The 14,479-nt window shown below is 38.1% G+C and overlaps 1 protein-coding gene across 2 annotated transcripts in view; it reads right to left on the bottom strand.

Moving 5' to 3' along the window:
• The window catches only part of DCLK1 (doublecortin like kinase 1), a 352,660-nt gene that overhangs the window by 67,113 nt on the left and 271,068 nt on the right, over nt 1-14,479 (bottom strand). Inside the window, exon 7 of one of the 2 annotated variants that reach the window (XM_055542366.1) lies at nt 1,187-1,274. In XM_055542366.1, the coding sequence (XP_055398341.1) occupies nt 1,187-1,274 (88 nt within the window). Of the gene's footprint in view, nt 1-1,186; nt 1,275-7,595; nt 12,841-14,479 lie in introns of those variants that run through there. The other variant, XM_055542367.1, reaches the window with a different exon arrangement.

Here is a 14,479-nt window from a genome sequence, read left to right as displayed (position 1 = left end):
TTACAAAACATCTCTCAGATGACACCGTCTTAAGGCTCTTTCCTGCAGGGATAATAAAAGTAACCATCCGTGTCTGTTGGAGGCAAGTCCGGTTTCAGATGGGAAATGGAAGGAGATGCTTCTGTGTTTCCATGAAGGGGACACCCATCTGGAGCACATGGCTTGTTTTTTTTCCCCAACTATATAAAAATGTATCTTTTAGGCCTCTGATTAAGAAGACTAAGCCATGGGCTTAGTCAAGGACCATTTTGTTTCATTAAGTAAATAAAACACATTGGAACAAAAGAAGACTTCTGGATGGCTGAATTTCATCCTTTTGGAAATACCAAAAAAGTCTGATATTGCATGGTAGTCAGGAAATAATCCTTGGGTCAGTCATGTATCGCATGTAACATAATGAAGTGTTTCCCCCAAGTGGGACTTTATTGGAAAATTAAATCCTATCCCTTCAAACAAATAAGGGGTACTGGTTCTCAAACAGTGGCTTGATTGTATCAGTTTTATACCTGAGTTCCTAAATACTTTCCCATAATTGATTTCAGCCTGACAATAACCTCCAGGGAGGAAACAAGCATGTACTAGGATAAAAATCTCCATTTCATAGAAGAAAAACTAAGATGCAGAGGGCAGGAAAGGCTCATCCAAAACAATTCAGGAGTTAGCAGGAAACACCCATTCCATAACCCGAGTCACATGACCACTTTCTAAAGTGAATTCGCTGGCGGTCCAAAGAATATTTTTGCCATTTGCCATCAATTCAGTCTTTTTGTAAAGCCAGATGTTCGCATTTGACTTTTCTGAAGTCTGAGTGCCTCTGCAGGGCTATCTCAGTCAAAGAGAGTAAACATGTCTCTCGTTACAGAAGTGCACCGAATTTGGAAAACAAAGGCAACAGTTAGCCCCTTTTATTTGCTAGGAGGGCAAGAGCTGGCCTTCTAAGAATGCTTACACCTTCGGAGAGTGGGAGAGGTCCCCACATTTGGCTGACTTCCTCTTCCCAGCCCCAGAGAGCAGATACCACCCCTGGTGAGAGCCACGTTCAGTCCTACCCCCTTGCAATGACCCTGAACTGCTTCAGGGTCATTCTGCTGGAGAAATGTCCGTTTCCTGGACTAAATTTAGCCAACCCATTCTCCGTCCGGGGACAAGCTACGCCTTCTCCTCAGACACCACATCCCAAGCTTACCACCTTCTCCGGGCCCATCGTTCTCGTCCATCGAGCTGCAGACTTTGGTGGATGCAAGTGAAGTGGAGGAGCCGCCATGCTGAGAGCTCTGGAGGAAAACGGAAACAGAGAATAAAAACTGTCGATCCTGCCTCATGTCTCCAGGTGCTGTGCCCAGCCCAGAAGCTTGGGCAGCAACTGCGCCCACTGCCCCGGAGGCGACTGGTCTCCATGCCCAGAAAGGGAGGTGCTCAGACCACTCAACCGGGACTACTGCTCCCCACCAGCTTCTTAACCAACGATGGGTGGTGGTAACTGCCAGGCTCATCCTTGTTGATTTGGACGGTCCATGACTTTCATTCCATTTTCTCAAAATTAGCATCCTTTTGCTCACTGTTTAGGTTGGGCAGATTTGAGGTGTCTCACCTCACTCTTCCACAGTCTATCTGCAAACAGGCTTCTTTTAAGTGGTCACTCTGATCTTTTTTTTTATTCTTACCATAGCAAAATTTTTTCTTCAGTTTGATTTTTATGGAATATCCTTTTAAAAAAATATTCAGCTTTGCCACATCCTTGGGGAAAGATTAAAGAGTAGGTTTGTTAATTCCACTTTGTGATAAAGACATAAGCACTAAGCAAGTTATTGATATGTTAAATGTTATGTAACAAGAAACATTTACTTATTATAATTACTTTTCTTCCTGAGGCAAAGATGAAACTAAAAGCCTAAGCCTTGTGATTCAAATTCTGGGTGTATTTGGACTCAAGATCCGTGAGAGCAAACAGGGTAACAACTATATTATAAAGCTCAGTGCGTGTGCTAAGTCGCTTCAGTCATGTGTGACTCTTTGCGACCCCATGGACTGCAGCCCACCAGGCTCCTCTGTCCATGGGATTCTCCAGGCAAGAATACTGGAGTGGGCTGCTATGCCCTCTTACAGGGTATAAAGCTCTGAGGACAAAACAATACCAAACATTTAATACTGGGATCAGCTACGAGGCAGTATTTTAACAATGAATCTTTCCATCTCTGCATCTATTCCTTAAGAAAACAACGTGCACATATCGATGCTGTTTCTAAGTAATGAACACAGCTTGTCCTAAAAGATCCTCCTTCTGTTTGCCTGGGTTTATCCACTTGGTTGGCCTGATGGGAGCCAGGAGGCGGTGAGGGGGCGGCATTGGCTCGGGGTGCCGGCTGTCTGTGGAGCAGAGAGAAGGGAGAGAGAATCTGTAGCTGAATTAATAATGAAGTGGCGAGAAGCAGTGTTGACCTACTTTTCCTCTGCTTACCTGTCTCCCTTCAACCTCCTCCCCATGCCCTCCAGCCTTAAGTGTGCACAAAGCCGGAAGGAAGAGTTTTACATACAGTCATTGTGCCTAACAGACCTTGCATGGGAAATTCAGAGACTTTAGTTTTCACCCAAAGGATGAATATAACTGGGCAAATGCTACTTCAGTCACTGCAGGGCCATTTAGGTCAACTGCACAGCATTCCCCGGGGGTGTGTTTGGATGACCGTGTTCCATGGGACAAGCTCATCAAAGCTGACAGCTGCCATAATGGGGACGAAAGTTAAACTCACAGCCATGACAGATCTGCTTCCTCATGAGACTTTCTGGAAGTTTGGTGGTTACTCTGGAAGTTTGGTGGTTAGTCTAGAAGTTTTGTGATTATTCTAGAAGTTTGGTGGTAGTCTGGGTCGTGTGCCCTTTATTTTCCAGGATCGTAAGAATCCCCCATCCATCAGCCTAGCCTGGTGACTTGAGCTGTTTCCATCCTCTCTCACTCAACCTCCCCTTGTGGCCAGCAGCGCCCATTCGTCCTCTGTCAGGTCAGAAAGAGGGATTCAGACCGTGACCCTGTCAGATGGCTCTGCCACTAACTGTAGCCACAGCCAACTCTGTCCAAGGCACTGTGAATGTATGAGCCTCTGGGCGCGCTCATTTATGAATGTCTGTTTGTGAAAACCTTGTATTTATACTATTGGAATAGGAGGTTGAAACAAGGCAAATTTACAAGGTCAAGGTCTGGAGAAAAGAAACATTAGTGCTACCACATTTGAGGGGAAGGTGTGTTTTCCAGAACAGGGAGATCTTTTATCCCTGGGGTCACTGCTTTTGCTGTAGACATAATCCTGTTCCAAGCAGAAAAACAGTAAAGAAATGTTTACAATGTAGAGTTTCTCTTCTGAGCCTTTCAATCCTTGAATTTCTTCCAGCAGCATCACAAATGGTGTTTAATAATGCAGACACATTGTGGTTTGGGATGGCAGGTGCTGTCCCATCATATGGTGTTTTAGAATACAAAGACACATTCTTTCAGAATCAAGCATTCAAATTAATAGACTAGTAGTGTATTTCCTAGCAAATATGCCTACAACTTATGGACTCGATTCCAAAATCTTGTTCTTTTAATAAGAACACCAGACACTCAACACAGAACACTCACCCAAATAATGTGAAAGCATTCTTTTCAACTGTAATGTTTAATACACTTGCTGGATATTATTCACTAAACTGCCTTATCAACTAATGAATTACATTTTCAACAATGCCACCAATTGCCTGATGCCCTGAACGCTTGCTACAGTGCCAGCTGTGTTTTTCTCTGCCTTATGAACAAAACCCCTCAAGGTTTTAGGCTCTGGTTTAAAAAAAAAGTAGGGTTAACACAAGTCTGCTTATGCTTAAAATTGCTTATTTTCAACTTTACTTCTCGAAATGTAGTCCAGGTCATTTCAAATTTCATGCTATCTGAAGGTAACAAACAGTTGTAAGAGAACATTTAATTACAAATACGGTACTCTAAAAATGGAAAGTTCTCATTTTGTTCACTGTGCTCAAATACAGTAAAATAAATGTGTTCAATTTCTCGTTACTTCTGCTTTTCCTCAAAGAAGTAAAGTGGTTAAACCTTATACACCTTTCCAAGACAATGACCATTCATGGATTCAAAGAATTGCAGAACTGAAATGGACCTTAAATATTACCTCTTCTATCCTACTTTAAGAGACCAAATGCCCACTATAAAAATCCCAGCCACAGGGTCAAATGGCCTCTGTGCAAACAGCTCCAGCACTGAGCCCGTTGTTCCCGGAGGCAGCCCGCTGACTGTTAATAAGGTGAGTTATGTTCCAATGATGCCCCTTTCCACTTCCCGTTTGTCATTCTACTCTCGCACCTCTGAAGCCACCCAGGACAGTGCATTTCCCAATAGGACAAGGCTTCCAAAATTTGGAAAGGGCCACTGAACCCCTTCTGTGTCTTCTCTTTTTCCATTTCAATAATCCCAGTCTCTCTGGTTATTTGCCGTAAAACAGGACCCCATGACCCCTTGATCCTCCATTTGTTAATATCTCTGGTTAATGCTGGTGCTCAAAGCAAATGAAATATTCTAGGTGTGCCCTGACCAACACAGAACAGAGAAGGGTAGTGTTTTCTTCTTTGTGAATAGAATACCAATGCACTTTAAGATCATATTGGCTTACAGGTAACAACATACCTTTTAAGCCTATACGGTGTCAGATTTCCATATTCTGTATTTGAAAGGTTAGTATTTTGGGTCGAGTCTCAGACTTCTCAATTATTCATGTTAATGTCGAATTTATTACATTCCTATCCTTCCAGCCTGTTATCTTCTGGATTCTCACTTTATTACCTAACATACTGCACTCTCTCGGTTGAAGCCATTCAGTAATCATCATGGCCCTCTATGTACCCTCGTCACTACTCCTAAATATACTACCTTAGACAGACTGCGAACATTTTGATTATTGCCCTAAGTCTGATTGAAGGATTTTGAACCTAATACAGGGGAAATGTGTAGTTCATGTTCTTTAGAATTAACCCAATGAGATGAACCAGTCTTTATGACCTACATAGAGCTGAAGAGTCCACTTATATTTTGCCATGCTTACAAATGAAATCAATTTACTATTTTTTTTCAGAGAACATAAACCATTTCATAGTATACATGATCATAAGATTTTGTGTTTGCTTCAGTTTGCTAATTCCAAGGCATATGGTGTACAGTGAAAAACACAGTTATTTTATAATTTAATGCAATTAGCTGCTCTAAGAGATACTGTGACATCTGAAATGTCATCACCTCGAAGCGGATTTAATGGGAACCAGGTGGACAGGTCACTGGCACCTGGATGCTTTTATGGCACACCTTCATAAAAGCTCTGCCCTAAGTAAGAACACATCCGAAGTGTAGCTATTTAGCTTGGGATCATATAACAGATGGAGAACATATCACACTTTTTGAAGTAAGTGAGAAAGCTGACATAACAGTTCTAACCACATTTTACCAAGATGTATCTGATGACTATGTGATAGAAAAGTTCATTTCAAATACAAACGGTATGAGTTACTCCTGCCATTTGTATTCATATTATTGGTGTTACTCAGGTGGGGTCCACACCAAATAAAGATTACAGAAATATCCAATCGATCCGACTGATGTAAGCAAGGGAGAAAAATTTCACAAGATAACTTTAGCTCGGTCTTGATAATTGTATTATTAACATTTCACATTTTGTCTTGGGATATGGTTATTACTCTGGTAATTTTTTTTTTGGAAAATGGCAATATAATATTTAAACATCAACTGGATCAATTTTATAAAGGAAACACAACCAACAGTTAACAAACTCTTATAATTGTCTTGGTGATCCTGACTTGAGGTCTGTAGAATCTCTAAAGATGACCTCATGTAGCAAAATTAATTCATAATCTTGGTGTAGAGAGCTTGAGACCCAAGGGACTGTGTGTGCATACAGAAAAATCATACATTTACTTTGCAAGTGGGTAAAGAACAATAAGTTGATGACATCAATATGCAATAATTAATAAGGCTCTATTACTTGAAACAAGGCACAAAAGAAATTTCTTTTCCCAAATTCCTTTGTCTGCATTCTCCATAAAATGTTTAAACCTAACGTTTATGGCACAGGCAACCATGTGCATAACTCAGAATGAACAGTGAAACATATAAAAGCTTATTATAAACAAAGTTTTTAAAAGACTATAGAACTGGTATTCATGAAATTGGTTTACTTAGAGGAAGAGAAAAAGAAAATGAGAATATTGACATTAAATCCATGACAGCGAAACCACGGGAGCCAAGATATCAAAAGTAAATGTATTTAGTTATGACTCTGTAGGGCAGTCTGCTCTGCCTCTGCTGTTTAGCTGCTAGTCATCATGCTCACTTAAAGCCAGGATCTATACACTCCGAATCTCAACCATTTGTCTTGGCTGGCACCGGGTCTCCTCTTAGAAGGGACACTCTGTGAGATCACCGTTTGAAGGGGGACCAAGAAGCCATCTAGTTTATATCCTCTCAATAATTCCCTCCATGATTTACTCCTCAGTTTGGATCCCCAGCCTGTAAAGAAGGAAGCTGCTGCTGCTGCGAAGTCGCTTCAGTCGTGTCTGACTCTGTGCGACCCCATAGATGGCAGTCCACCAGGCTCCCCCATCCCTGGGATTCTCCAGGCAAGAACACTGGAGTGGGTTGCCATTTCCTTCTCCAATGCATGAAAGTGAAAAGTGAAAGTGAAGTCACTCAGTCGTGTCCGACTCTTAGCGACCCCATGACTGCAGCCCACCAGGCTCCTCCATCCATGGGATTTTCCAGGCAAGAGTACTGGAGTGGGGTGCCACTGCCTTCTCCCAAAGAAGGAAGCTAGTCACTACTTTTTCAGGCACATGCTCCATTTTATTTTAAACTCTATATTCAGAAAGTAAAGCACAATTTGGAATTTTATACATTTGTAAAGTGAAAGTGGGACTTCCCTAGTGGTTCAGACGGTAAAGTGTCTGCCTGTAACGTGGGAGACCTGAGTTCGATCCCTGGGTTGGGAAGATCCTCTGGAGAAGGCAATGGCACCCCACTCCAGTACTCTTGCCTGGAAAATCCCATGGACAGAGGAGCCTGGTGGCCTACAGTCCATGGGGTCGCAGAGTTGGACACAACTGAGTGACTTCACTTTCACTTTCAAACATTCCTTCCAGTTGTACCCATTACTGTGTTCAGCATCCACTATATTTGGTGTCCATGGAAATAATAAAGAGAACCAATTAAAGCAAATTATACTTTCAAAGTTAAAATGAACCTAGTAAAAGTGTGTTAGATTTAAAACTTATATAGAATTTCAGACTTCTATAATAATTTTAATGTAAATAATTTTTTCCAACTAGAATATCATATTATGTAGAATATCATAATATGAATGAAATAGATTATTGGTTTTAATTCTATATTAAAGTTGGGCAATCAAGTATTTTATTATGTATTTATTATAGTTATTTAACTTTTATATTATATAAACATATAATAAAACATTATATATTTATTTATAATAAATATATAATATCATTTGGTGCTTTTAAAATAACTTTCACACACACATGTACCTATATACACATACACATTTTTCCCCCTGCAAGTTAGGCAACCTTGGGAAAAATGCCTTCATGCCTAGGAGAAAGTATATTTAAAATTTCTTTTTTTTTTTCAAGAGAAACAGTTGCCAATTTGTTTGATATATTCACTCTTAAGGCAAACCTGAGAGGAAAGGAATGATTTTACTATATCCAAGTAAATCAGAGTTCTTCGCCAGATAGTCTTATTTCACTGTTACTGTCCGTATCTGATACTTTGGATGTCACGCGCTGTCACTCGGCAGTCTCTTAAGTCTCACCTACTGATGCTAATCTCGTCACCAAACACCATAAATATGATAATGAAGGTAAACCTTACTCCACACAGTCATTTCATTTTCAGCGTCTACTTACCAAGTTTTCTGAAAGAAAATCACTGAACAACACAGGCAGTTTTTCCTGTTTATTATGTAGTTATTCTAAGGGGTAAGCGTAACAACATTGAGAGGAGTAACACGGTCCAGTGTGAAACACAAAGTACAACATTGTACAATGAAACCACAGCACAGTGATGGAGCTTTCAAAACCGGGGAGCTCAAGGAAACATTTCAGCATTTCACTCTATAAAGCCCTGCTGATGGCCTCAACAGACGAAGTTTTAAAACCTGTTGCTGTTTAAAACATTTTAACACCAAATGCTCTTTTTTAAGAGAATACATATCCAGGCAACTCAAAATGTAAGCAGGAAATATATCAACCTCTTTATAAAAATTTTATCCAAATTTGCAACATTCATAGTGTATTTTGAAGTTAAATGTTCTGAGAATAAACTTGATTCCTTGCTTGTTGATGAATATAAACTCAAAGAAAAATCACAAGAAAATTAAATTTCATAGTTCTTTGTCTATGACCTTTCAGATACCTTCTACCCTAGCTTCAAAACCATTTTGTGGCCATATATAATATAAACACCCATGTATTACATGCATCATTTATACTATCTTGGAATTTATCCATCATATTTACTAAAACGAACCACATTTTAAAGACACTATATATCATGCACCCTGAAAAATTATAGCTAGGGCCTCAGATTTCCTATCTTTTCCACATGCGTTACAGGTACAAAATTACAAGTATTTTTCAGCTGACAGTATAACAAACTGCATCAGGCAACTGGTATATTGAATTCAATATATCTCTAATTTTCACACTACACTTCTGTGGGATACTGTTGTTACTGACATGCACAATTAGAGATGCTAATCAGGCTAATGCAAATATGCATAAATAGACAATGTATGCATATATAGTATATTCACTCAGTTAACAGTTTCAAGTGTGTATATATTTATATAGATATATACACACATGGCAAGTATAGTAAGGTTACTACTGAAAATACATTAACAGTTTTGAATCATGTTTGAAAGAACATACAGACCTGCCTTATAGGTTATCTGGCTTTGTTATGAAACTTAGTTCAAATCAAATATAGTTTGGATTTTCTTCTATTCATGTTTCAGTACAATACCCAGCTACTCACAACCCTATAAATCAGCTTTTTTAATGAATATTGATTGACAATTGCCATATATCATACACATTAGACTATCAAGTCACAACAATATAAGCATTAATGAATGCTTATATTTAATAGTTAATAAAACACTGAATTTGTCTGAATTTGAAATTTTTTGTTCGTTTATCTGGTTTCCAAATCGTTTAAATCAGTACATCTGCCTATTATTTGGAACCATTTTGCCATGCTAGTTTAGCAAACTACCTTTGAACTTAAATATGCCCCAATTAATATGTCATGTGTAATGATTTATGACACAAAGGTTTTACATACAATTCCACAAGAGCCAGTAACTTACAAGGCTGTGTCACAAATACCAAACTTTACTATTCATGGTCTATAAATATACACAATACTTACATAAGCACACCCATTTACACACTGACCCTTGCAAATTTATATGAATGCCTACACACCTGGGTAGATACATGCCACATATAAAAAATTTAGTAGTTCAATAGCTAAAATGTATGGAATTATTTTTCAAGGATATTATTCTATATATTAATTTGTTTTAAGACACGTGATTTTTAGATTTCATTGCTTTTAAATGAAAAAAAAAATCATGTATAGATTTACATTGGATGTAACCAAAACCTCTGCTGGTTAACACAGGGAACCCATATGGCAATTGAATGCTGGTTCAAAATATTTTTAGAAGATACTTGATTTTTTAAAATATTTAGATGAGCCAATTTAAGAACACAGGGGTGTGTGTAAATGGGTGGACCTGAAACTTCTTAAAAGTCTACGACAGTATGAAAACATGGAAATTTCTGCCCCATCCCACCCCCACCAAATTAAGCAAGACAAAGAAGAAATAAACCATGTGGCTTTCAGAACCAGTCTTTTGAGTTCACAATGAAGTTTATACTTGATAAATGATTAGGATTTGCCTTTCTAAAATGCTAAAAGCAGGAGTATATTTATTACATTGTTCTCTATGATAACTAAAGGAAAAAAAATAAGTGCAAATGAAAAAAAGTATCAAACTGTTACCTAGAGCGCAGTGTCTTCACAGAACATTTCAGGTTTACCATAAGGACAAAAATGCATTGTTTTTTCTGGAGGTCTCTTCTGCCCAGGAGAACAATTTAAAATTTCAGTGTCTAATATTCTAAAAAGAATTCTGTAAGTAAGTAAATCTTAAGTGCCTATAAATCATCAATTCAGTTCCACCAAAAAAACTGAAAACATCTAGTTTGATGCTAAGGATTTTTTCATATATATTTCTGTTTTAGTATAATGGAATTATGCTCTGCATAGAAAGAGATTTCAAAGTCTATAAATGGTGTGCTGTTTCAATCTCTGAGGGATTTTAGTTTCAAAAAGTAAATGATATATATTGCCTCTGAACAGTCCTTTAATAAAAGTCATATGTTCAAAAGATTAAATGCTGTGGAATAGCATTTCCCTCAGAACCGCTTGAATGGAAAGTTGGCCATGATATCTATCGGCAATTAGCACAAGTCCAGTTCCTTTTTGCCGTGTCTAAACAAAGCCCTGGGCTTCATATCAGTTGGCGATATCTGCCACTTACCCAGAACAAATAGCGTTTATTGGACCTTTCTAAGCAGTAGCTGTCCAAAAGATTGACAGTTCAGGGAAGTTAAAATTACTAGAATTTATTTTTGTTCTGGACTATCTGACCCCCACCAGATTTAAGGTAACTGTTCCATTGCTTTCTTTGCGTTTTTGACAGTTCAGTCAAATACATACTAATCTTTTATGGACTCAACTGTATTAAGTAATGCATTTTACGAAGACATAACTAGAACAGACACCAGCACAGGCAACCTCACAGATGTTTACTGTTTCAGCTAAAACAAAGCAGTCTTTTGATCTCAGCAGGAGTCTCTGTTCACAATTTCTATTGGAAACAGTTTTAAAACCTGAAGTCTGGAACAGGTATTATTATGAACTGTTCTTTCAAGATGGAATGGTTCGGCTTGCGGTTCTCAAATAACCTGCCAGAGAAGTGTCTTTCTCTCCAACAGAAAGGATAATAAGGCACTAATTATTACAAGGCTAAATTTTCAAATGCTGTTAGGTTGCCTGGACTTTTTAAAAAATATTCTTCTTCTTATGGTTGGAATATTTTATTCACTTGGAAAGTGAGATAGTAGCATATGTAACTATAAACCAGATGGTAAAATTTGATAGTTGAGCAATTTATCAAGGAGATAAATTGATAGCATTTAAAACATTATATGACAACTTAATTTCTCTCCATCTTGAATAAAACATTTTGTTTTTAAATTCAATTTTCAAGTAAAATTTTGGGGAAAAAACCAAGTGAAAACCTCCAAATGGCATCATTCATTGTGAATTTATCACCTACTGAGATATGTCAAGCCTGTGAAATAGCAAAACCATGCTACACAAGTCTTAAATAGTTAGTGTCTGAACTAGTAAAACTAAATGATCACTAGGTCATGGCTTAAATACAACAGACCATACACATTAAATTCATTCTTAACATTCAGCTTTAAAAATAAATGTTTTATGTTTAAGCAAAGCTGACTATAATTTTTAAATAGAGGACTAGGAAAGCAGAATTAGTAGGTTAATGCTTAACAATGGGTTATAATCATAGACTTAGTTTAACACGAAGGAGTTTTGCATATGAAAATTTCCAAAATACCAGTAAGATCCAGAATGTATCCAAATAGAGATTTGGCTATTTGGGACCTGATTTATATAGTACTGTTTAAGAGAATTTTTGCTTTTCAAATTGGTTTTTCGGAAGAAGTCCAGACACATTTTTTTTAGGTCTATATGTTTAAAAAAAAAAAATTTCATAACTTCAGCCTTTATACATTTGAAAAATTGCATACATGATTGTAAGGAGGAATTATATAATTTATAGTAATGCCATTAAACAAGTTCTTCATGTTTAATCTATGCTTATGCTGCTTTCAATGAAAGATAAGTATAAAGAGTAAAATTTACTTTTAACAACAAAAATAAAGCTCCTAATGCTTAATGTAAGTCTTCATGAGTTGTATATTTCACATGACAGTTTCTCCTCATATGTTAATCCACATATGAGGAGTATGATAAGTAGCTCTGAATATTGTCTAGGAAGAAAAAAAACTCTAATCGAATACTTGTATTAATTTGCAATAAAAGTACTTTAAAAATCAGCAATCCAAATTTTACGAAGACTATATAACTTTAGGAGAAAATGTCTCCTTAGTGCCATTTTAACCTGCTTGGCCAGAAAATCTGCACAGAAAGGTACAGAAAAATTGTATCTACATGTCTTCTTCTGATTAAAAAGAAAACCCCATCTAAAGAAATTATGACTCTGTCTTGCTACACCATTAGTGTGTTCTGACACTAAGATCGGGCCCATATATGAAATTCATCTAGAGCCAGGTCTGGCACAAAAGCCTCACCAATTGAGCCCACTTGTGTTCAGTCTCCTCAATCAAATTAATCAAATCTCCTCAATAGGAAAAAAAAAATAATCTCCTTCAAGGATTAATATGAAATGCCTGGATATTTCCTTTTATATGATTTGGGGTTTATCATTTCAAGGTATGCAAAACTCTTTTGTGTATTTTGCTGTTAGACTTTTGCTTAGGAAACGTGAAACCTTCACCCAACCACAAACCATATACACTGCTCCATTGTCTCTTTTACACTGAGTCTCCTACTGAATCCAAATCATCCGAAGAGAGGGGGCGATACAGGTCCTGTAAGACGAAGGGCGGTACAGATTTGTTTACTTGGGTTTCTTAGGTGCCCTGTGGCTCTCTCAGGAGTGGAGCAACACCGAATAGGCATCCTTGGTTTCTAATGTCATTAGACCTTCTAAAGTCACCACATTTGGATAAGAGGAAAGATCATAGCTGAGAAGCCATCTAAACATATGCAAAGGATGCTATTTTGCCTTCTTGGCTTGAGCTGCTCATGAGCTTTCGCCTTCCTTTGTGTGCAGTTGAGTTCTATAGCCCGAGGTCTGTCAGAGCCACCCTGCTACTATGTGTCAAGGCAATTCTTCCTCAAACACTTCCATCCCATTCTGGGAAGAAGAGGAACATGCTTACCTCACACAATAATTGATTAGGAGCCCCAGCGGGCATTCAGCAAATTCCGGTCCCATAGCAGCAACCCAAAGGTTGCATTTGGGTACTGCATACACCCAATAAACACTGTGTTTTCAAAACAATTATGTTTGGAAGACAGAAAGAATGCGAACTTGACCTCCTTGCTCCCTTCCCAAAGTTCTTCCTGGTTACCCAAAGGCTCACCCGTCACCTCCCCTCTTCTTCCCTCCGCCTCCTTCTGCTACAAGATCCTTCTGTTGGTCGCCAGGCAACCAGCTCATATCTGCAGAGAGTGTCTAGAATCCTGGCTTCCTTTCTAATTTGAACCACCCACTCCTCACATCATCTGACTGATCAGATAATCTACAAAAGTCAGCCATGTGGGAGTATAATGGGGAGCTTCATTCGACCTACACAATGTAACACGTTTCTTCCTAATGTATTAAGGAATGAGACCCCAGAAAGTTCATGGATAGAAGAGATCCTCCAGGATCTGCTTCTGTGACCAAACACTTCTAGACAGCAATTTAAATGACAGTGTTTAGGAAAAATAGGACAGTAACTCGGTACACTGCCATCGGGGTTTTCATCAAGAAAAGTATCTGGCGTGCAGATTCCTATTGTATAGGACTATTCTAAAATACGGAAGGAGGTAACAAAATGTAATTTTAAGGGAAGGAAAAAAAGCTGATTAAACCATCATAAATGATATAAATAAAAATATAGGTTTTTTTTATTTGTGAAAAAGCAGTCAATGTCTCAACAATCCTTAAAAAAAAGCAACTTACATTCCTGTGTTTCAAAATGAGGTAGGAAGTGTGAATGTGTGAGAGTGTGTGTGTGAGTGTGTGAGAGTGTGTGTGTGAGTCTGTGTGTTGGCGAGAGAAGCAGCCAACTCATTTTCCTGGCCATGTTGCTAGGCAACACAGAAGGAAAAATAGAAGTAGCTACTGTTTTCCAATTTGCAATAAAAAGAGTTATATTTATTCTTTGAAGTGTCTTCTTTTAGCACTTGCCATCTTTCACTTATTTCAGTATTTCCTGCATAGGAGTACAGCCAACCATTTGAGAAGAATATTAACCAAATTTGAAACAGGATCGGTTTTTAGGGATATTCTAGGCTCATTTTAACTGGGAGGGATTATTTGATGTAGTTGCCTCCACACCAAGATGAAAGCGCCTCTCACTAAAGCAGCTGGGAATGTTTCCACTCGTTGACATGGTACATGGATGGAGGATGTTCATTTATGGCCTAAATTCAAAAGCCTGGAAACTAAACCATCTC

Source organism: Bubalus kerabau, chromosome 12, assembly GCF_029407905.1.
Source record: "Bubalus kerabau isolate K-KA32 ecotype Philippines breed swamp buffalo chromosome 12, PCC_UOA_SB_1v2, whole genome shotgun sequence".
Classification (NCBI taxonomy): domain Eukaryota; kingdom Metazoa; phylum Chordata; class Mammalia; order Artiodactyla; family Bovidae; genus Bubalus; species Bubalus kerabau.
Note: the sequence above shows the minus strand (reverse complement) of the source record. Positions and strands in the feature narration are given on the sequence as shown.